This window comes from Brienomyrus brachyistius, chromosome 2 (assembly GCF_023856365.1).
Source record: "Brienomyrus brachyistius isolate T26 chromosome 2, BBRACH_0.4, whole genome shotgun sequence".
NCBI classification, from domain to species: Eukaryota; Metazoa; Chordata; class Actinopteri; order Osteoglossiformes; family Mormyridae; genus Brienomyrus; species Brienomyrus brachyistius.
Window position 1 is genome coordinate 48,481,741 of NC_064534.1, and position 23,848 is coordinate 48,505,588.

General features: G+C 42.6%; 4 protein-coding genes across 11 annotated transcripts in view; 2 read left to right on the plus strand and 2 right to left on the minus strand.

The window, feature by feature from the left end:
- Window positions 1-4,738, plus strand: part of LOC125727901 (membrane-associated phosphatidylinositol transfer protein 2) — a 73,436-nt gene extending 68,698 nt beyond the window's left edge. For all 6 annotated transcript variants that reach the window (XM_049004928.1, XM_049004901.1, XM_049004887.1 and 3 more), the window contains one exon: window positions 88-4,738. In XM_049004928.1, coding sequence (XP_048860885.1) covers window positions 88-447 — 360 coding nt within the window. In that variant the 3' untranslated portion in view covers window positions 448-4,738. The remainder of the gene's footprint in view (window positions 1-87) is intronic.
- On the minus strand, window positions 4,372-8,679 carry arl6ip4 (ADP-ribosylation factor-like 6 interacting protein 4). Of its 3 annotated transcripts, XM_049005010.1 has the most exons (7): window positions 8,574-8,648; window positions 8,326-8,458; window positions 7,834-8,038; window positions 6,527-6,847; window positions 6,024-6,141; window positions 5,439-5,508; window positions 4,372-5,350 (listed from the first exon to the last, which is right to left on the minus strand). In XM_049005010.1, the coding sequence occupies exons 3-7, from the start codon at window positions 8,018-8,020 to the stop codon at window positions 5,294-5,296; spliced, it is 753 nt and encodes a 250-aa protein (XP_048860967.1). In that variant the 5' UTR covers window positions 8,021-8,038; window positions 8,326-8,458; window positions 8,574-8,648; the 3' UTR covers window positions 4,372-5,293. The 3 variants fall into 3 exon arrangements, with proteins under 3 accessions (XP_048860967.1, XP_048860961.1, XP_048860957.1); XM_049005004.1 differs by lacking the exon at window positions 8,326-8,458 and having other exon boundaries at window positions 8,574-8,679; XM_049005000.1 differs by lacking the exon at window positions 8,574-8,648 and having other exon boundaries at window positions 8,326-8,567.
- A 1,406-nt stretch (window positions 8,680-10,085) lies between these two features.
- On the minus strand, window positions 10,086-15,415 carry mthfd2 (methylenetetrahydrofolate dehydrogenase (NADP+ dependent) 2, methenyltetrahydrofolate cyclohydrolase). The gene is made up of 8 exons (XM_049002683.1): window positions 15,190-15,415; window positions 13,342-13,526; window positions 12,315-12,437; window positions 11,800-11,952; window positions 11,583-11,690; window positions 11,256-11,348; window positions 11,040-11,165; window positions 10,086-10,907 (listed from the first exon to the last, which is right to left on the minus strand). Exons 1-8 carry the CDS (start codon window positions 15,267-15,269, stop codon window positions 10,759-10,761), a joined length of 1,017 nt encoding a protein of 338 aa, XP_048858640.1. The 5' UTR covers window positions 15,270-15,415; the 3' UTR covers window positions 10,086-10,758.
- A 2,368-nt stretch (window positions 15,416-17,783) lies between these two features.
- On the plus strand, window positions 17,784-23,495 carry mob1a (MOB kinase activator 1A). The gene is made up of 6 exons (XM_048992521.1): window positions 17,784-18,019; window positions 19,392-19,558; window positions 19,784-19,877; window positions 20,844-20,977; window positions 21,140-21,303; window positions 21,780-23,495. Exons 1-6 carry the CDS (start codon window positions 18,006-18,008, stop codon window positions 21,855-21,857), a joined length of 651 nt encoding a protein of 216 aa, XP_048848478.1. The 5' UTR covers window positions 17,784-18,005; the 3' UTR covers window positions 21,858-23,495.
- The last annotated feature ends 353 nt before the right edge of the window (window positions 23,496-23,848 follow it).

Consider the following 23,848-nt stretch of genomic DNA (forward strand, 5'->3'; position numbering starts at 1 on the left):
GCTTCATTTGTTGCTTCAGTTTTTGATATTCGATTGCATGTTGTGTAGATAACGTCATTGTTCATGCTAAACGTCTATGCCCTGCAGTTCATCACTGATGGCTACGCAGCTCACCTCTCCCAGCTGGAGTATAACCACCGCTCGCGTCCGGCCAAGACCAGCAGCGCCCGCATGGTTCTCCGCAAGGGCAGCTTTGGCCTGGGCGCCAACAGCGACTTCCTGCGTAAGCGAAACCACCTTCTGCGCACCATCTCCTCCCAGCCGACATCTGGCTCGGCCGGTGGGCCGACACCGGGCGGCCATGGACGTCCCGAGCGCACACAGAGTCAGTCGGAGAGTGAGCGGGAGCGCACTGAGCGTGCCCAGCGTAGCATGAGCATCGCTGCTGGCTGCTGGGGCCGCAGCGGGAGCACCAAGCAGGAGGCCGGGGCCCTGAGCCCCAAGTAGGGAGGGGGTGGGGGGACAGAACAGAGAGGGTGACCGACGGACATGAGGAACAGAGGGAGGGGCGAAGGGAGATCTGGGGGCAGCCGTCTCACACCCTTACACCTGGGGTCAAAGGGCAGCAAAGTGGGTAGGTTAAGAGCGATTAAAAAAAATTAAAAAAAAAAGATAAAAAATGTACATGGTGCTATTAAACCATCCTGCGAGGCAAGCAAAAGCGTGAAGCATCGGTAAACCTGAAATAGCAAGAGGCTGGGAAGAGAAACCTAACACCGGAAAGTAGGAGTGGGCCTCAGGTTTAAGGGCAACCGACGCTCCACCATTGAGAGCGTGGAGAAAAACCAAGAGTTTGGCAGGAGGTGGGGGGTGCGGATGGGAGAACAAGGCGACATTTTGGTGTGAGTTCCCCCCGCCCCCAGTATCTACTATCCCTTCCTCCTTACTGTAGTGTGACTGAGGAAGTTTAGCAATTAAACAAGGAACTCTTAAAAAAATGTGTACAGTGGATGCCTGATGTATGTAGGGACAGTTGAGTCGAGTTAAGATGTTTGCAGATGTGACTTTTGCTTTAAGACTTGTAGATAAAAAAAATGATACTTTGTAATAAGGCAACAATCCCTTTATCTTGCCGATCTACATGCAATACCTCCCGGGAAAAGTCTTCATCAGTCAAGGTCTGAATGCAGCAGTGGTTTTTCATGGTGGCTTCACAGCAGTGTGGCCTGGACCAGTGGATTGGGGGTCTATGGCAGCTGCATGTTTATAGCATGAAGATCTTTGTAAACCTCATGATTGACAGCCACTAGCACCACCCCATCCCTGTGCCCATTCCTCAGATATGTGGGTGCCATTCTTCGGCTGGGGAAAGGTGTCGGGGATTTCTCATGGATCTTGACTGCATAAACCCAGCTTAGGTGTTTTTTGGGGTGGGGGTGGTGTGAGCGACACGAACGACCCTCTGTCCCACAGACTCAGGTCTCCAGCAGGTGGTCTTGAGGACAAAAGTCAAAGGCAGCATGCTCCAGCGTCTTCTGGGCAGGCCAGCGGCACTGGGAAGATGGACTACTCTGGGTGCTCAGCCTCACAGGGCTGTGCTTCTGGGTGACACTCATGCGCCCCCCCTGTTGGACAAACCAGGGAACTACACTATTATCAACAGCTGAACTGAAAACAATTCAATGGCCAAACTCACATTCAAGAAGCTGTAGAAGCTCAACTGTATAACCTCATTGTTTTTTTGCACTAAGTTTATAGTGGAGAATCTTGTTACCATTTCATGTTGCTACATATTGATATCTTGTAGTGCATGACCGCTATTATTTACTACCTATACAGGTTGTCTGCTTCTGTGTGTATTTCTTCCCTAGCAGGATTGGACAGATACCTTATTAGGAAATAGATGTATGTATACCAAGTGGATCAGGCTGAATCCAACATTTCCTTTTTAATGTACAGGAACTTAAGCTTTGAATGCTTATTTTGCTCTATTGAGGCAAAAGACTTGCTTGTATAGTTTGGATAACGAAGGCTTGTATAAAATATAACAGAAGTAGCTTAATTTTTACCCCTAGGTCCATGATTTAACCTTAGCGCACTCAGTCAGTGCAGAAGAGTGACAGGGATATATGTAAAGTCCTATGATCCAAGCAAAGAGCGATTCGAGTTCTAAGGGTATATTCTAGCATAATCGTGGATGGTAACTGAAAATAAGGTTTGTGGTCATTTGCTTTGCACAGTATTACCATTTACGTTCATGCATACACTGGAAGGGTCTTATTGGGTGGTTTTGGAATACTTATGACATTGGAGCCTCATAGCATCCATGTGGAAATTTCGGATACAGCCTTCCACTTTGTCTTCACCGTGATGGAGGTATGGAGGTGCATGGAGCCACATGAAGTAGTTTAAACTGCAGACTCTTTGCAGTTGATTAAACATAAACATAGTGTAGATAGTGTAAAGATTATGTAAATGTCACGAAAAGTAGGAATATACAGCTGAGAAGTATTTATTTATGCAGATTTATATGGTTATGGATCCTTCAGGTTTATTATATTTAAAGATGTAGCTTTTTTTCTTGTTTCAGATGTGTACAAGATTGTTTTTATGGACCAATGATAATCTTTGCGCTTAAACAAACGAATATTCCGGTCACCATAGCGACACCACTGCGCAGAGCATCATGGCACTGACAATCAGTCTCTCATACTCGCTACCCTTCCGTCCGCCCCGCGCATGCCAGCGAAGGTCAGCAGTGGCAGATTGTACCCACGTAGGCAGGGTGCCGGACGGTGGGGGGGCAGCATCAGTCTGATAGCTGCATGGCTTTCCGGCATGTGGAGAATGACGCAATTCATTCCCAGCATGCCTCCAGGAACTGTTTCGCACAAAAGGGTCCTTTACGTTTTAACGATACCCAGCACAAAACTGTACATTTATAAAATACAGCCATCCTGCTTGCATGACCTTACCTGTTGGGTTTGTCTTTTGTAGAAATTTTATACCTGAAAGGTGTAACAGGCCAGTCCACTATGACTACAGCAGAGCCCAAACACAAGGAAAGGTGACAGGATCAAGATGAGTTCTTTGCAATGCACCTTCATCATTTTAACTTTTACAGTCTTTCTATCCCCTATTCATGTCAGATTTTAAGCTCCTCCCTAAAATTTCTGCCTTCATCATATTTACTCTCACAAAGTTACCTTTAAAAGGATATTTCCAACTGAAATGTCAGTGCAGATCCTTTCGTATATCAGTGTAGAATGTGAGCTGACAATATTCATCACTGAGAAAACATGGAGGGTAGAAATTATCCATCCATCTCCCGTGACTGCTTATCAAGTGCATGGGGTCAGTGGGCATGGAGCATAAGCCAGGCAGCGCAAGGCAGGAGGCGACCGACACCCACACGCATTATGGGAACAGTATGCAAACGCAGCCTCTTTGAAAAGTCGGCAGAAGCCGGAATAAGAATCCCTCACAAACTCAGAGCCAGGGGGCCCAGTCCTGACGGTCTGAGGCTGCCCACAGCTACACCGTGCCACCCAGACAGCATTCTCCACAGCAGCCCTTGTCGCATATGTACCGTTCATCAATCATTCAATTTATAGGCCATGATCATTATACATTGTTTTCATTGGAGAAGCACCACCCTTAAATATTTCTGGTTTCTGATCATTTCAGTCTTGGTGCTAAGAATAGACAGAATAGCCACCTACTACTGGCCATGTCACGCTATCCCAGAACATGAGATTTGAAAAAATCCAAATCACTTCAGAGAAACAGATTCTTTTTTTGATGTGGATTCTTACAACACAACTTAGATGGTTGTGGGCAAGAGTGTGGATCACCTACTGCAGGTTGTTCCAGCTGTGTGGAGGAGTGTTTCCTGCTGTCCCAAAACCACTATCTCTACTGGGGGAAATGGGATTGGAAGTCCAACAGGAAGTCCATCACAGCTCTAGAACATCAAACCAGCTCAGAAACACTTGTCAACACCCAGCTGACGTCAATGTTTACTATTATCCCAAAATACAGTACACAAATTTTCTAAAAAAAAATATATAAAAAATAAATTAAAAATCACAGAAATATTTTTCAGAATTTTCTATTTACCTGTAGGCAAATGGCTTCAGAGTATTTTTCTTGCTGATTTCACAGGTGATACAAATTCAAACTTAGTAGTAACGTAATATTTATATACGAAAAGTCACAGGATCATCAAAGTCTCGACTTCATTATGACTGTGATTCACAGTTTACTAAATCATGAAAAAGTGTATATTTCGTCCAATAACAAATATGTACCGTCTTGGAAATATTCCTGGATCTCTCTGCACACCCAGTCAATTGAAATGTCTTTTTAGAATCCCAAAGTTCCGGACTTCAAATTTTTTCCCGCTGGTTTGGATTTCCCTTGAAACAATGATGAAATTAAGAATGGCTTGTTTATTGGTAATTTACAGGGAATTTTTTACAGGCATCAGTGAAACACACAAAAAATTAATTACACATCCAAAATGACGGGTCTGCTGCTTTTAAAGCAATTGTAATGTCCCATGATTATTTAAAAAGTGTAACGGTAATGATTTACTCGGCTGAGCTCGTGTGTAATCACTTCCCACATTCATATTTTCCTCTTTCCTGGCTGTTAGTGCAAACGTTTCAAAAACTGGTAGTGCTCTGTGTACAATTACGTCGTAGACAATGTGGATTCTAAAGAAAATTGGACAGCTCTTTCATTCTTTCGTGTTTTATGTACAGTGTATAAATAAATATTAAGAAATGACAGATAACCCTGAAATCTGGACTGTTTCTTACGGGAAACACCATCTAATATAGAGAGGCTTTTTTTAAACTGGTATGGAAAATATAAAAATGTATTTAAATATTCAGATATCTCTCTGTAAGACCATATGCTCATCTAAAGTTATCATGGGAAGAACTGCTTGGATTACTTGCACCCATCCAGCTTCCATAACTTATCCAGTACAGTGTTATGGTGGTCTGGCTTCCTGGGACCGGGCATATCTTGCACAGAATGTCAGTTCAATCAAAATCACTTGTTTTTTTTTTGGAGAAGACCTACATGGACAGCAAGAGAACACGCAGATTGCATGCATAGAACCTTGGACATGTGTGGCCAAGCTGCCCAACAATGCTTTTGAAAACGATGCACTGACTGCAGCACAACCAGGACTAATTCAGCTGAATATGGAAATGACCACCTAAAAGCCCAAGAGCATCAAAAATGAAACACAGCCACAGCGTGGACCAGCCTACAGGGGGAGCTGCAGACGCACCGCTGCTCCTTGTCCTTGGAGGATCTGGGCCTCTACTGGCAGGCTGCTCTAACGGTTGATCCCCAGCCTCCTCTGGAAGGCACTGCCATCACCCTTAGTGGCCTGCTGTGAATGCAGAAGGCGACAGGAGTGAAACGGAGCCCCCTACCCCCCGGAAGAGTGTGGACTACCTACGAATCAGGCTACCTCATACCTTATTTATGTCTTTGTGCTTATCTCGGCTGACAATCTCCTCCAGGATCTCCCCTTCACCTCTCACAAGCCTGCGGTGCAAGAGAAACAAGCCTGCTGTGAAAATCTTCACATATTCACTCTATTTATGTACATTAAAACCATATAAATCCAGTCAGCTGATCGATTGTAGGGGCGGCATGGTGGTGCAGTGGTTAGCACTGTTGCCTCACACCTCTGGAACCCAGGTTCGAGTCTCCACCTGGGTTACATGTGTGTGGAGTTTGCATGTTCTCCCCATGTCGTCGTGGGGTTTCCTCCGGATACTCCGGTTTCCCCCCACAGTCCAAAAACATGCTGAGGCTAATTGGAGTTGCTAAATTGCCCATAGGAGTGCATGCGTGAGTGAATGGTGTGTGAGTGTGCCCTGCGATGGGCTGGCCCCCCATCCTGGGTTGTTCCCTGCCTCGTGCCCATTGCTTCCGGGATAGGCTCCGGACCCCCCGCGACCCAGTAGGATAAGCGGTTTGGGAAATGGATGGATGGATGGATGATCGATTGTGTGAAACACTATGGTTTAATACAGCAATTCACTAGTCCTTCCTACCTGGTACGTCCGGTTTCGGGGTCCACCACCCTGCGAATAACACTCTGCTGAGCCTCCCACTCCTCTTTGGTGAGGGGCCGTTTGGTGGAGAGCCGTGCTTTCTGTTCGTCAGTCATGGCTGTCGACACAAACAGGTTTGCCTGTAATCACTCAGCTGACTCCAACCCACCTACTGTAATACAATTCCCTCATCCAAGGCTACACTGCAAGATTTATTCTGCTAAAACAAGCAATTCTTATCTGCACCCACCATTAAGAACCTCGGAAAAACTCATGCTTGTGTTTGGCAATCTCTCATGCAAGACAAAACAAAACCCAACCCCTATTTCATCCAAAATTTAACCTCCTGGTATGAGCAAAGGCAGCATTTAGGGAAGTACATTGTTTTTATGCACATTTAACTGCTGCTTTTAACAAGCTGCGTTTCACTGCATTGGTATATTTAGCCTTGCTGGTGTTTGAGATGATCCTGACCCTGCTGGCAGTTTGAAGGAAAGCCTCACCTGGTCCATGTTCCACTGGACCCTCAGTCTGCCACATCTCCAGGGAGCATGACAGCTTATTGGTGGGGGTCTGGGGATCAAGGGGCAGCAAAGGTGTGTCCTTCCCTGATAACTTCCTCAGCTTTTTCATCTTCTTCTTCTGCTTCTTCCTTTCCTTTCTTTCCTTTTTTTTCTCCCGGGCCTTCATCTTCTTAAGCTTCCTCTTCCTCTTCTTTCTGGCTTCTTCATCACTGGAGTCAGATGATGATGATGATGAAGAGGAGTCCGATGAAGAGGTTGAAGAGCTCCTCCTCCTCGCCTTTTTCTTATCCCGCTTCTTTTCTGCAGATAAAAGCAGCCATAAGTCACCAGGTAAAAGAGGTCATTATAGGCGCTTTCCACATTTTTTTCCATAACCAGAACTAGGAACATTTGTCACGTATATACCGCAGGAACTCGCACAACCGTAGGCCCTCAGAGGCAGTTCCAGAACCCTTGTTTAGTCCCTACTCCAGACTAGGTACTTTTTATTCGAACACAAACTCCTGGGGAAGCACTTACAGCGATAGCTTGCTGATTGGTTGACCATACTTGTTAAGTGCAAAGGTCCCAGTTCCTGTTGTGTGGTGTGAAAGCAATACACGCAAGTGATTGGGAGCTATGGAAGTTATCGGTCATGATGGCCCAGGGACTTGTAACCTGGGACCAGGTTCCGCAACTTCGGTGTGAAAGCACCTTATGACAAAAATTTGGCTTAAACTTTAACTGGTGTATGTAAATTCCCCATAGTGTATGTCTACATGAACCAAAATTTTACCCGATAAAAGATGATCTAGCACCTTCTGTCCTGACCATTCTGTTATAGGCTCCAGGTTCATATTACACCAGATGTGCTGTTATAAAAGGTGGATGGGGGACAATATATTTTTTTTAAATGCTAAACTGTGAAGGTAAACTGTAAAAGCAATTCTCTGAAGTTGATTTTAACACACAAGCTAACATCCTAGTTAAAATATAAGACCAATTTGCAACATGTATTACCATTACCAGGAACAGGCAGAAATTACCAACCAAATTTTATAATTATATATAAAAAATAAATAAAATTAAGCATTTTCACACAATGAAGTTACCAGCGAACTTTATAGAATTATCTTGCTACTATAATTTTAAACCCAATCCAGAAAAAAACTCCAGACTCCGAGTGTACCCCACACATTTGCTAGACCAATTTGAGACAGACACTGAGTGGATTAAAACTAATTTCAAGGCACTTTTTTGAGCAAGTTTGTTAATGATTGTAGATTGTTATATGAGGATGAGTTGACCTTGGCTCTTGCTGGAGGAATGGGATCGTTTCTTTTGTCGGTCTAAGCTGCGGCTTCTGCTGGAGGAAGAGGACGATGACGAGGAAGAAGAGGAGCTTCTCCGTCTTTTCTTCTCTCGTTTGGATTCTCTCCCCTCTCTGCTCTTGTCCCTTCCAGTGGGCTTTGCTGGTGACCTGCTACGCCCCATTACTGACGTTACAGCAGTCTGGTAAGAGCATCGAACATTCCCATTATTTTTTTTTCCATATATTTTTTAACTTTACAAAACATCGGTTAGATTACATCCGAATTACTGCAATATCATAATACAACTTACTTGATTGAAACTAAGAAACGGACTGATCGACTACCAAACTAATTTAGAGTAACTGGTTACATTTCAGAAGAAAAGTTTCTGCTTTTTCACATAATTCATTCAGCACCACGTCATCATAGCATCCAAACAAAGCAACTGAAACTTAAGTGAAAACATAAATAAGACATGACACTTACTCGTGGTACAGGTTATGGTCAGCTATGTAAAGTCTTCGGGAAAAACAATATTCTTAAATGCAGCAAAGTGCGCTAGATGAAACGACCAACTACCCCCGCACATTCACACAGAACAGCTATTCGGCTATCCAACCTAACGAGCAAATATGAACGCAGAAAATAGAAATTAAACACGAAGACATTTACTGATTGTATGGGGCTGCAAATATAACGTGGTTGCGGATAATTGCATAAATTTAAGCACTCACCCAACCTGCGACGATATATTATTATACTACGAAGCCGGAAGTGTCACCGTGAATTTCCTCCGGATACGACGTGGACTCTCAGCAAAATATTCCCATATACCTGAATGTCTTCATGTGGAAACAAATATGAATGGAATGGATGGAATTATATTATTTATTATTTTGACAAGAGTATCGATTTCCTCATTTAAAAGGAAATTATTGTATTATTTTACCACAGTAATTCAGTGATTTTTCCATATTTAAAGGACATTTAATGTAGAAAATGGGGGACTATCTTTGTGGAGCAAAATATCTGAATGGAATATAAAGGGATAAAAAATATATACAATATGTATTAAAGGTTGGTTACTGGCGACATTGCCTTGAAGCACATAGCCAAACCTATCTGCAGGAAATGCTTGTACCAATAAGTATGTGATTTTGAGAATTTAGGTCCTTGAAATTTGGAGAGGGCTCTCAATGTGGTTCCTAGGTAGGGTAACCACAGGTTCAGATTACATCCAGGGATTCCAGTCTATCCTGACTCTGTTGGGTTTCCTCCTTTTAGGCCCCTTGTCCTCTCTTTTAAATCGCAGTGCTCCTTTTTTCAAACTGGTGTCCTCCCTTTTAAACCGCAGTACTCCTTTTTGCAAACTAGTATCCTCCCTTTTAAACCGCAGTGCTCCTTTTTGCACACTGGTGTCCTCCCTTTTAAACCGCAGTGCTCCTTTTTGCACACTGGTGTCCTCCCTTTTAAACCGCAGTGCTCCTTTTTGCACACTGGTGTCCTCCCATTTAAACCGCAGTGCCCCTTTTTGCAAACTGGTGTCCTCCTTTTAAGCCATGCAGGTTGTCACCGTATTCCTAGGCCTGCTGACTTCTATTTGATTGGCAGGTGTTTAGGGTTGTTAGTCTTTTTGTCCCCTTAATCTTGTTATGTGGTGATGCTATGAGCAAATAGCCTCTACTCTGTCATCACTTGCTCTCTGTGCGTGTAGCTTAGACATCCCACAGCTACAACAGCATTATTGTTAACACCAGTCATTTAGGGATGACCAGGTAAGTTCTGAGAGTTAAGTGTAGACTTCCACAAAGGGTTTCAGTTGTTTGTTTATATATAGGGTCGTGGACTCTGCTGGTACCAACGTTGATGACTGCAGCACCCTCCTTAGTGTGTGTGTATGTGTGTATAAATAAATAAAAACTTCAAGTAACTACTCCCAAAATGTAGGCAAATGAAATGGCTCTTAGTTGGATGGTCAGGGTCTGTGCATGTGGTGGTAAATGACCCATGACAAAAAAAAAGCACAAAGGAAGGCCATGCTTGATTATTTTGATATCTTCATGATATCTAAATATTAGTTTAAACAAAGCATTTCACAAAAGCTACAGATCAGATGTATAAAAATGAATTCAAGCAAAAACTACGGTTTCATCCAATGTCTAGGGCAGCTTAGATGTTCTGGTTGGTCTCATTTATGAAAAGCATCCATATCATCTCACTATTTAAAAAATACACAAACACAGCTCCCCAATAAACTCTGTTTTATTAAACTGTATGTAAATAGTTTATTCAGCTCTGTAAACAAAGCTTTTTGTTTACTGGTATACATATGTCTTAATGAGTTTTAGAAAACTCTTCCTTGAGTTTGGGGAGGGCGGGGGTTATTGACAGAACAACACACACCAGAATATGCACGAAGTGGAAAACTTCTGTGTAAATCTCTGCCGCACATATTAATACCAACCTTAAAATTGTTTGGCAAAATGTCAAGTATTCCTTGCATGTCTCACCTAGCATGCATCACCCACGATCCTCCGAATCACCATTTCCATGGTTACCCCACTTCCAACGAAGTAAGGACCTGTGGTTGGGGTCCAGAGAAAGACTGCGAGCTTCAAAAAAAGTGCATCTACAGACAGGCTGTGCACCCCCATTTCACTTCTGCTACTTGTACATTAAAATACATGAAGAATAAATAAATGTAAGCACCCCAACAGCTAAAGTACAAAATAAATATTTCACCAGCATGAGCAGGCTGTGTAACAGCTGACAACTAATAGTAACAAAAAGCTGAATGGTGGAGTGTGTAATGACTTTGATGAGGTACACAGGCGTCCCGCGTCCCAAGCTGTTCAGGGCACCACGCTTTGGAATGTGTGTTTTTTTTTCATCCTTTTTCCTGTGCAAGGCGGGGTTCTGTTAGGAGGAAGCCATCAAATGGATTCGCTCTGGGGGGGTCAGGAGAAGGTTCTTAGCTGCCTTGATAGTGTTCTTCATGAGCATGGCTACAGTCATGGGCCCCACCCCTCCAGGCACCGGTGTGATATAACTCGCCTTCTTGCGCACTCCTGGTAAGCAGAGATAACAGAGTTAGTTTGGACTGGGGGGAGGGCACGACATAGACAGTGGCGATACATTTATTTCCGAGTAAAATTAAACCGTTAACATTATTCACCCAGAATACCGTCAGTGTCCCTCACCTTCAAAGTCAACGTCCCCCACTAGTTTGTTTTTGCCCGTCAGGGGGTCGTGTACTCTGTTGATGCCAACGTCAATGACTGCTGCACCCTCCTTGATCATGTCTGCTGTGATGAGGTTGGGAATCCCTAAAAGGAAGAGGTAAACAAAAAAGTTAGATATTTCGAAAACGCAAAAAGGGAACGAAGGAAGAAAAAGAAGGATCTGCTGTCTCGTACCCGCAGCCGCGACGACGATATCAGCGATCTGGGTGTGCTGACGAAGCTGCTCTTTGGGAGTATAGCGGTGCGAGATGGTGACCGTAGCGTCACCTGTTCAGCATTGAATAGAAAGAGAAAAAAAAAAAAAGAGGAAAGGCTTAGAGGTCAAAGGTCACTGTTCTTCAACAGGAGCCAATAAACAGCGTCCCCAGTTTCATAAAATTATCCATTTTTAGTTAAAAGAATTCTTTCCTGCCCTGCTTGGTTACATCTGCCCAAACAAGGGGGCTATTTCCCAATCGCAACCATGCAGTGACCCCCCAGCCCTGTGAGCACCCCGCTTACCTCCAGGCCTCTCGTGACGGCCGTCCGTGTGCAGCAACATGGCAATGGGCATGCCCACGTTTTTGGAGCGGCCTGCAACAACGACGTTCTTCCCCAGCGTGGGAATACCTGGAAAGGGGGAGGAAGGGAGAGACCAAGCGTCAGGATCGTCGGGCACCTGGAAGCAGAAGCGTCTGCCCGGGGCAGGCCCCGGCGTGTCCTCCACCAAAGCGCTCACCAGTTCGCTTGATGATCTCCCACACACCCCAAGGTGTGGCGGGAAGCATGCTGGACTGGTCCAGGCACATGCGGCCTACATTGACCACGTGGAAGCCATCCACGTCTTTCTCGGGGGAGACGGCGTTGCACACACACCGCTCATCGATGTGCTCTGACAGGGGGAGACGGAGAGTTATCAGCTTTGGTCATTTATTCACTTCTTTCCTTGTTTATTTACCTGCTTAAATAGAATATAGGTCTTTGAGTAGCTAGGTGGGAAAAAAGGCTACAGGTTTGGCCAGTGTAACATTTTTAGGTCCTTATCTGAAAAGATCTGCTTGTTGCATCTTTTGGCAACATTACATAAGTACTTATCAAGTGTTTCTCAGGCCGGTCCTTGGAGACACCCAGACGGTCCACGCGGTTCATCAGCTCACTCCCAGCCCTACAGTCCATTTGGATTGTTGAGGGCCCCCCATATACTGGTCTGAGAAACATCAATAGACCCGAATGCAGGCCATTATTTGCACCAACCTGGCAGCGGCAGCTGGACGAGCAGGCCGTCAACTCTGTGGTCGGTGTTGAGTTTGTGGATCAGCTCCATAAGCTCTTCCTCACAGATAGAGGAGGGCTTCAAGATGGTCTCACTGCTGATTCCTAGGGGTGGGAAGGAAAGACAGACGCATTAACAAGAGTCTCAACTCGTTAAGGATAAGGATCTTTTATGGGGAAAATCCCCATTGTAATCTAAAAAAAACAAAAAAAGCCAACAAGGCTTCCTTGGCATAAAATGTATTAGTCACTTTTGCCAATGTATCGCGCTGTGCCAATCAGACCAACATTATAAAGCTTCTCTTGCCAATTAGCTTTCCCACAGGAGGAACTACAACCTTCTAGGTTCATTAATTCCTATAGAACAAAAGATTGTTTGTTCAGCTTACTCAAATGTTCTTAACTTATTTGACTAATCATTGCACTCATTTGGTAATATAAATTAATACATTCCAAACATTTTATTAGTTATTAAAATGTACAGAGTTAGTTGGGAAAGATGGAGATTAAGAATTCTAATTATTACAAAGTAGAAGCACCTTACGATGCAAACTTTTTTTTTTTTTTTTTTATCGCACTGGTTGATTTCAATGGAAGGAACAGCTGGAAAACATTCATGTGACATTTAAGGGATCTGGCACGAGGTGAAGATCTGCATCTTTCTCATGAACATTATGTTTTATCTCAAGGTTCCACCTCAATGCACCTTTTTTAAGTCAGTCAAGTACAGCTGGTATGAGGTAATCTGCATTTGGCCATGCCAGTAACACACAGGTATTCCAGGAAGTGATTCATATCCCCCCCAGTCTGATTTCATAACACTTCCTAGTAAAAGTAAACAAAAAAATATACATGATGACTTTTTAACAGAGATTCCCATCATATTTGTTCTCAGATATCATACACTGGCTTAAAGTAGGTTGATCTGCTATGCCCTTAATTAACCCCCCATAACATGATCATAATCAAAAGAGATATCAGATCACCAGAATGTGGGGGAAACACATACCGACATCCGCGGCGGCCCGGGTCTTGTTGAGGACGTAGGAATGGCTCGCTGGATTGTCGCCCACCAGGATCACGCTCAGATGGGGTCGTCGGTTGCCAGAGGAGACCCACTGTTCAACATCGAGGCGGGCCTCCTCCCGGATCTGCTTGGCTAGCTTCCTGCCAGATATCACCACCGCCTCCTGCCTGTATGGGGGAGTTGGGCGTGGCTCACAGTCATTCTCCTACGTTTTGGTAATCGGCACAAAACGATACCATACATGGGCAAAAAAAATGAATCATGAATCTGATAAAAGTCTAAAGTCACTGACAGGCCTGTGTGATGGTCAGGATCTTCACACACCTCAAAACTCACAGCCAACAGGATCACACGTGAAAAATAAATCAATTGGGTTGAATCAGTTGAATTAAATCAGCTGAAACTGCAGCCGAATGCTAAGACATGGGTAATTTAAGCCATGAGCGGCCTTGTTTGGTGTTAAACGTCCTCGTGACCATTAAACCATTCAGCTGGAAGGCAGGGTGTGTGGGGCAGCTGCAGAGCTGACAGCCAAGTGCAATCAGGTGTCGATTCTGACCACGAATAGAGGCTGGAGAGTTCACAGCACAGAGAGCAACTAAATATAGGGTTACCCATCGCTTAACGGCCTGACCTAAGTAGGTAACAGGAGGCCTGAGAGATAAAACGCAGAAAACCTCAGCTGCAGGGTCCTGACGCCATTAACAGCACCATAGCAACAGGATACGTCTCTCTAGTGGGGTAATGTGGTGGATGGCAAGTCGCTCACGGTTCCACTGCAGGTTGCAGTTGCTGTAAACTGTAGTTATTCAGCATACAGCAGCTGTCTGCTGGTTGGGGTGAATTACTGACCTAACAGCAATATTGGAGGTCATTTCACTTTTTACGTCTTAGATACACAATAATTTAAATTTACACCCTATTGTGTCGTCATCTAGTTCATGGTATAGTGAAAAGCACAATCAAATACCTCCATTTAAAAAAATAAGAACATTAATAATGCTCACTGCCTTTGGTTAGAGCAGATATAATGATACAATACCCTGCTTAGATGTTGAATTAAACTATCATTTTTCACTTTTTCTCTCCATCCGTAAGACGTGCATAACTAAAAAAAATAGTTTATAGAACAGATTTATAGCGTCAGAGTCTGTGTGGGAACTAGTCTATTCTTTAGCCTGTGCACTTTTTCTGTCAGTGCTTTAGATTTGACATTTTTACATGTCATACTATGTAATATCTAAAATTAACCATCTGTATTTAGTTCGTTATAACCCCATGCATCCATAAGCAGAGGAACACTCCCGGCACTTTAAGTTGAAGCGGTGTCAGTCCGTACTTTTCCACGTTGTTTCTATTTTAATGAGCAGCGAATTGCAGGGGGTGCTAGACATTTGTGCAGGCCGTTAAACGTATTCCCAATTTATGAAGGTCGATTAGCACTACTGAAGAACAGGCATCCAAAATGCAAGGTGACGGAGTAGTCAAGTCACAGTGCCTTTCAGACGACAGCGGTGCGGGAAACTCCGTATTATGAATGGAAACCTCAAACGCAGCACAGGCGACCCGCACCACGCAAGGCTCTCCATTGATTTCATCATCCGCGACCCGAATGCAGCGTGCTGCCTGAAGGGGGCGCAGTGCGCGAACCCCCAACCCAAATGAATTTAACGTTACATAACATTAAACGGGATTAATATTTACGCAAGCGGACGTTTCGGTTTTCGTTCATTCAGAATACGATCGAGCTGGCTAATCAGCTACAAGCCAAAAGTACTTCGCGTCTAGCATCGTTTAAACTGGCGATAAAGCAGATTCGCAAGTACTCACCTTAACACGGACAAATGAAAGCTGCACACTTGCTGTCGCGATTTTTGGCAGAACTTCCTCAGCGCCCTTACAGTGGCCATTATCTTCGCTTAGATTAATTTAGATTAATTGGAAATAAGGGCAAGACGGATTACGGAAAATTCCTACCGGCAAGCTCAGAGGAAGGAAAAAGAGAAGTGCGCCGGCTCAACCGGCGCCACTTAGAAGGTATCTCACGTGATGTGCCCGGTCCCGCCCACCTAAAGCAGGGACCGCCCCTTTTTTACGTCGCCTCGCCATGCGGGTAGCTAGAGCAGGCGTCTGGGGATCTGAGCTCGTGGTGAATTTATAGCCGTACGATTTAACATATGCAGTTTATTTATGCATGCGACAACTGCCTCACTAGCAAATTTAGTATACCAAGATATCGAAATGCTAAAATTAGATCGTAATTAAAGCAAGTGCGAAAAAAAAATCACATTTGGTAGATTGTTTTACATATGCTGTACACGGCCATTTCCTTCCTATAGACCCCACATATTTTATGCATATGGGTGTGGGCTGCAAACCATTGTTTAATTGTTATTTTTTAATGTCAGTTAAACCAAAACGATATTTTCAGTATCATTATAATCAATGTGTTTTTCTGTTAAAGAGAGAACAGGACATACTTTTCACACAGTAAAAGATATTTAAAATTACTAAGATATGGAAGGCTATCAGGATTGTTTTAATAGGCCTTAGCAATATTCATTCATCCAGTTAGTAATCACTGATCATCGGCTGCTAACCCTTACAGTAGACATGTGACTGCTTGTCTTATTGGCTTAATTATTGGCTACATTACTAGACTCTTTTAAAAATATATATTTATATAGTGAACACTTTTACCCAAAGTGATGTATAACTGAGAATGCAGTGTCAGCCAGTCCCTGGAGTAATTGGGGTTATAGCCCTTGCTAAAGGGCACAGAAGTAAAATCACAATGCCAACCGTGGGATTTGAACCAGCAACCTTCCAATAAATGTCAAGCTTGCACTGACAAGCGTTTTAACAACAAATTACTAATTGTAGATGTGGAGGTCTGTTCTGTTATATTGTTATGTCTCACTAACCGTTTACTTACATAGCTATTATACTGAATTCCCTTACATTATTTTTTGCAATAGGGCTCCCTGGTCTGGGGTCAGTCAGTCCATTTTAGCCTGTCAGCAGCCATACCACCTGTGGTTCAGACCAAGTAAACCTTCTGAAGCTAAGCAGGTTTGGTGCCTGCCCAGTACATGGATGGGAGACCAACTATGAAAGTGGGCTGCTGCTGGAAGAGGTGTTGGTGTGGCCAACAGGGAAGCCTGTCCTGTGGTCAGTGTGGACCCCAGTGCAGTGATGGGGACAGTGTACTGTAAAAATGATACTGTCCACCAGATGGGATGTAAAACAAAGGTCTTGACAGTCTGAGGTCATAAGAGATCCCTGGGCATCCTTTGGAAGAGTAGGGGTAGTACCCCAATGTCCTGGTTAAATTAGCCTCTGTGACCCTTTCAAATCTGGCCTCCAAATCATCCTCTATATCAAACTGGTGAATTCTCTCCTGCCCTTTTCATCACGTCTGTGATGAGTGTCCTGGTGAAGAATGGCTATTGTTACACTGTGGTTGTGGCTGAACTGACTCCCCATTAAATCTGTAAAGCACTTTGGGTGTCTTGAAAAGTGCTATATACATGTGATATTCAATCAACAAAGAAGGGGGGCTATTTCCCAATCACTATAAACCCCTCCCCATATGGGATGTCTGGTACTTTGATGGACTTGCCAGCTCAGATGACTTGGATATTCTGCATTTGATTTCCCTGCAGTCTCACAATAGCTTGCCTCTCATTTGCTGTAGGTAGCTGCTCCCTCTCTAATAACTATGTCTGGTGTAGGATTCATTATATCCATAATCCTAGCATTATGCAGAGTCAATGCATTTAACTCTGTGCATCTAATGCTTCAATGATCAAATAAATCTTCCAGCATTTTATCCGGATCACTACTGTGGGGGACCTGGAGCTTATCCCAGAAAGCTTAGGGAATAAGGCTGGGGTACACCCTGGGTATAGTACCAGTCCATTGAAGGGCATGTACATAAACCATGGGCAATTTAGAGATGCCAAATAGACTGACTGTATGTCACTGGACAACTGGAGGACCACTTTTCTGTGGTGAAAACATATAACCTCACACAGTACAAGTGGAATTTAGACCCCCGTTCTTGAAGGTGTGAGGCTTCGGTGTTAAATATTGAGTCACCACGCTAACCTCAGCTCTGCTTTTGTCTTTTGTAAACTCGAAAATTATATATAAACACAAAGTAGACACCACTTCAGAAGATGTTATGTCTATTGTATAATACGGATGTGATGCTTAATGCCGTATTTCCTGCAGTATGAAGCATTTGGAAGAGAATAAAAAAACCTTCTCTTAACTAATTTTCCCCGAATCATAAACAGAAAAGCACCACCACCACCGAAGCGTCACTTCGACGTGCCCAATCCCATTACAGTGCCGGTGCTTCTGACGTCCCCGAAGCGCAGGTCCGAATTCGGCCAGGCGGCAGCGGGCGTAAACTCTCGCGATAGCACGAGGAGTGTGACGCGCTTGCGGCGCAGGGGGCGACTCGGGTCGGTGAACGTCCGTGGCAAGCCGTTGTTCCGAAAGTTAAGGATAAGTTCGCCTTTTCCGGAGATACCCGCAGACGGGCCCGGTGCTCCGTGATTTTAGCTTCCTAGTTGTTGTCACCGCGTACTTTTGTTGGATTATTTTTTGTGATTTTTGCTCAAACTTAGCTACCAACGATGAGCTTCCTATTGTAAGTACTGTCGAAACGGAAAGGCGACGAGAAAACTCTCTTCCTTCCTGCCGTAGCGTCCCTTATTTATTTATTTAAGTTTAAAACGACGTCTTTCTGGAAGATTATTTGTTGACAGCGGATTGCCCCCTTCCCTTAGCACGCCGTGTCGTGGTATGTCGCTGTATTGTTATAACCCAGTCGTTCCCTAGCTAGAACTAAACTGCTGTTTTGCTCATTCTCACCGCCTGTAAAAGTTGTCCGATGGAAAAAAGTTGGTTTCTCAGCCGCCGTCGCGCTCTTTCATATATTACGTGTCGGTTAAAGGTGCTCAGTGATGGGCATTTTCAGTGTCATTTGGTCGCGGTAATGCTATTCACATTAGCCTCCTCCGCTAGCCGTCCGCCGCCGTAGTTTTAAAACAAGCGCATATGCTGCTGACGCACATAAGCCTGGATATATATTCACGTTAGTGTTGTTGTAGACAGTGATGAGGAAATGTCTGCATAATAGCCTTTTGAGACCCTTAAGCTCTCTGGCTTGAAGCTGAAGGAGTGTGGTTGAATAATGACCTGGTGGCCATCCCTTGATTTAAAAATAGTTTTCTTATTCAAAACCGGTCAGTCACTTTCCATTTAACTGTACTGGTGTATTACATGCACACCTCTCGTACAGAAAAAAAATGCTTTTAATTGCTTGCCAAGAAAGTTGCCATGGGCAAGATGACGCGATGTTTCTTCCTCTTTATACTATTTGAAATTAAGTACATGTGAGTCACACGCGAGAGTACTTCGCTTGAGTTTTTTCAGTTATGTGACTATTATATGATATCAAATGTCTGTTTTGTTTGCGCATTGATAATGAGAAGACTGGAGTATATGCAAATGAGCCTGCTTCACATACTTTGGGTCGGTCCGTTATAATGCATTTAATTTCATTAAGAGTATTAAGAGTCTTCAGTTTAAGGATAATCTGTTCACATTCTCTGTAAATGTTCTTCATGTGTAATACCGCATTATTTCACTGACAATGACCATTGGGGCAGAATAGAATAAGAGTATGTATGGTGTAATATTTTGGGTAACGTCCGCCATGAGCTGCCTTTAACAGAAAGTTGCAAACTCCTCATTATGTCTGATAGTAATTTAATTAAAAAAAAAAAAATAAAAAAAAAAAAACAGAAGTCAGCAAAAGCTCAGAAGGATCTTTTTCGATTTAGTGTTGTTAATTTTGCAGACTGTCCCCAGGTCTTCCATGTGTGATGTAACCTGAGAAAATGTGAGGTCGAGATGCATTAACTTTGTACCTCCAGCAGACCAGATGATTAAATATCACCAAGATCAAACTTTAATATCACACCCGTGTCTCCCCTGGAAATCTTTCCCCCAAAAAGTGGCAGCCGCTCGTCGAAAACCTTCAAACCCAAGAAGAACATTCCTGAAGGCTCCCACCAATATGAGCTTCTGAAGCATGCTGAGGCTACATTGGGCAGTGGGAACCTCCGCCAGGCAGTCATGTTACCTGAGGGGGAGGACCTTAATGAGTGGATTGCTGTGAACAGTGAGTCTGGAGGCTGGTGGCTAGAAGGATGCATGGGGAAATGGATGCTGTCTTGTGTCTTGGTACATATTTATAAATGTGTAGGTTTACACCTAAGCGACAGAATAATAGTAGTAGTAATAAATGCAAGCACAGAACAACAGGTGTAAGGTTGCATCTGCCTTCTAATTTCATTGTATTCTTACATTTTGAATCCTGGGGGGTTGTTTTTCTGTGCTTTTCCAGCTGTAGACTTCTTCAACCAAATCAACATGCTGTATGGCACCATCACAGAGTTCTGCACCGAGAGCAGCTGTGCCGTGATGTCCGCCGGGCCCCGGTAGGAGGTGCAGGCTTGGGGAGTGGGCCCTGGCCTCTAAGCCCAGTTTGTCTGCGTGACTATAATGTCTCCCTCTTTCTGCCACAGCAACATCTCATTTCAGGAGGAGCTTTTGACTGTGTTTTAGATTGTGTGTCTGTAACTTCCTTGTGGAACTTGGTTACTCTTTGTAAAACGTGGTTTTCATTATTTATTTCTGTCCGATATCTTTTGATATTTTCCCCACCTTCTAGTCTGGTACAGCACTTACTCCCTCTCTGGCCTCTTTTCCTTTTCCCTCCCAGGCTATTTTAGTCCTCTGACCCAGAGGCAGTGGCTTGTTCTGACTTCCTGTTTATTAGTTTATTTTTTTTTTCTTCCTTTTTCTGTGCGCATGTGTGAATGTTATGCATTTCTTAAAATTAGCTTTGGTCAGCTAAACAGTATGCATATTTGCCCACAGACTGTTACAACCTCATATCTTTTTGGGTGTGCCAGGCAAGCTAGAACCAGCATTAGAAAACTGCATTGAGGAAATGGTGTTTAGGCCCACCCACCAATTGAAATGTTATGGAAAATGAAACGCGAATAACGGTTTTGTTTTATGCAAAATGTGCGCCAGATATATTACTAGTCTAAAAAAAAATGCTGTCGTTTTGCTTAACATTTGTTTGTATGTTTTCTTAGGTGTATAGAGTATATTCAGTGTATAGTGTGACATAAATATTATGGTAATAGAGTTCAGTTCTTTAGTCCAGGAGTGTAAAATTGCAGCTGACACATGCACAGCCCAGCAGATTTGTTGTAGGCGCCCTTTAAATTTATGATTAGTCATTTTCTTCTGAAACATCAGGAGAAATATATTGTTGCTTTCCTATTAGAGTACCTTCTAAAGATGAAGTCTGAAGGAAACATATCAGACCTTGCAGCCCTAAAACACTGGAGTGCTTCCAGCTCTGACAAGCTCTTTGTGTCGTCATCTGCCAGGTATGAGTATCACTGGGCTGATGGCACGAATATTAAGAAACCTATTAAGTGTTCTGCCCCAAAGTACATCGACTACCTCATGTCCTGGGTGCAGGATCAGCTGGACGACGAGACTCTCTTCCCTTCCAAGATTGGTTAGTATATGGTAGAGCTGCTTCTCAGTAAAACAGTCATTGAACGTTACTGTGTCATCCTTCAGTGTTGACAGCTGTCTCATGCCCTTCCTCCATAGCCTGTTATGGATATTTGTTTTCTGTTCATTTACTGATTGTCTGTCATGGGCTCTTCCTTTCCAGGTGTTCCTTTCCCCAAGAACTTCATGTCTGTGGCCAAGACCATCCTGAAGCGCCTCTTTCGGGTCTATGCTCACATCTACCACCAGCACTTCGACTCCGTCATTCAGCTTCAGGAGGAAGCCCACCTGAACACCTCCTTCAAACATTTCATCTTCTTTGTGCAGGTGAGATGGATGAACAAATGGATACATATAGCACAATCGTGTTTTGTGATGCACACTAATTCTGATGTACTCTACCAATGTTGGGATGTGGTTGCATGCCTTATAGCCTCTGTAACCAACAAAACTAAAAATGCCTACCTTTATGACTACAGAGTAAATGAAATGTATATTCATGTAACTCCTGATAATGTTCTCTTGATGCAACAAAGGGACCTGAATGATGATCATTGTTCTTTTGTTAACATGGGAAGAACATGCATGTATAGCTCAGCACGTTGGGTATCTGTGCCCATGTCTTGTAGGTTGTGGGTTCAAATCCTAGCTGAGTAATCATATCACCACTGGACCCTTGAGAAAGGTGTTTAACTCCAGTTGCTCCAGCGACACTCTATGACCCTGCTCTATGTTACTTTTAGACAAAGGTGTCTGGCAAATAAATGTACGTGATCCCTGATGATATCTCCATATCCCTGTAGGAGTTCAACCTGATTGACCGGCGAGAGTTGGCTCCCCTACAGGACCTGATAGAGAAGCTGGGTTCTAAGGACAGATAGACCTTCTCATTCGGCCTAAGCAACTTTTTCTCTCACTCTCGTTGCCTCAGAAAAGCCAGATAATCTCACTTTTTTGCTCTTTCCTTTCAACCTCTGGTTGAGTAATCAATCCTTATTCCTAAATGCACATAACTCAATATCTCCTTGCCTGTTTTTACAACAGCTTCTGTCTATATCAACCCCATATCTAATGAATTTCTTGGACAATCCAGACAGTTTAATTATTTTGAGTCAGCAAAATTCTTTTCAGGAGTTTTGGAGAGTGATTTCCCCCCCTTTTTAGAATTGTATTTCATATCAAGATTTTAGTACATAAAATTCTTTAAATTGTCATATATATATATAGAAAAGCAAATGTATAATTTTTGTAAGAGTTACATATTAATTTTTAAATCTCGGAACTACTTTTTTGTCATTGTGGACCAATATTTGTTATAACTGAAACCAGCAATGTCAATACCTTGGCAAAGAAGTATCTAAAATATAAATATCCACAATTTTTATAAAGGTTGGCAAGAGATTGTAAACTGGAAAATATTAGCTCTGAGTCGTTATCTTTTTAGTAAATTGCAAAGCATTGCAAAGATTGATTTGAAATAAAATGAAAGTCAGTTTACATAACATGTTGCCACCTAAATTCTCAGGACATTTTACTTGAGACCTTTGGAGTTTTTAATAACAATCATAGCAGGGACGTTTCAAATTTTAAATCTTAAATTATCATTCAGTGTCAGTATAATGACACTCTATGGTACATTATTTGAATATTACAGACTTTCCAGGCCTTTTTCACCTGTAGCATCTTTTTATATTCATGTAAAATGGTTTCTGTCTCTTCTGGTTTTTATCCATTATATATTTCCTTTCGGCAAGACATTTATATTTTAATATTTTTTATTATTTCAGAAGTTACTGTTGGAGCTCAGAACTTTTTATTTGTATGTTGATGAGTAGTTTTGTGTGACTTTATATTCTCTTTCTGTTTGTTTTTGTTGTTTCAGTTTTACATTATCCAGGTAATGATTTTTTTTTTTTTTTACAAAATATTTACTACTTTTAAATTCTGTTGGATAGTTCGTCAGTATCCTTAAATACTTCACCGAATTTCATAATTTTGATTCAAGGGCACCATTCCCTTCTCCTCTTGAAATAGATTGCCATTGACCTGGTATGTGCTTTCATGTTCTCTCATAAATGTGAACCTCACACTTGGTATTTATAACAGGGAGGGAAATGGCTGGGACAGTATATGCTTTGATGGAAGGGAACTGTATGCCGAACAACAATGTACCAGGAAACTGATTAAAGTTTGAATTTTTGTGTTTGATTAAACTTTATTTTTAGTGTAGTTGAAGGTTACTTTCACCTTTAATACTATTTCCCTTTGCTTTTTTGCATTTGATTTTAATTGTTTTATAAATCATCAAATTAAACACAATGAGGCCTATAATTTTTTAATGCATCATACAGATAGACATTTTCGTAATTAGCTGGTCTATTGCTATAATTTCTTTTATTGTTGGTTTATATATTTTTAGTACATTACCTGTACATATCTGTGCCTTTGCAAAAATGTCTATATTGTGGAAGAAATAGCTGGATGAATTTTAAATAAACGTGACAGACCTGGTTATGGAAGTTTGGTGTTTCTTTTATTGCATATAAATAAAAAAAAAACTTAAGTGGAATTATCTTACATTTGACCAAGTTGTACATAATATGACACATCGATAGATCACCAGTTTTTTCAGATACAGGAATTTATCTCATGGTTGTCATAAGAAAATTGCCCAAGTCTGAGTAAGATAAGGTGGACAGAAAACATTAAATATGGTACTTACTGTAAATTGCGGACGGATACAATGCAAGAATAGGATTGCAATGCCTCCTTTCCGTGTTTCGGGTAGTTATTCAGGGTGTCAGTTAGAATTTTAGTTTTCCTAATCGTAACTATTTTAAGAATTGTTGTTATAGTCTATTTGACCTGAACT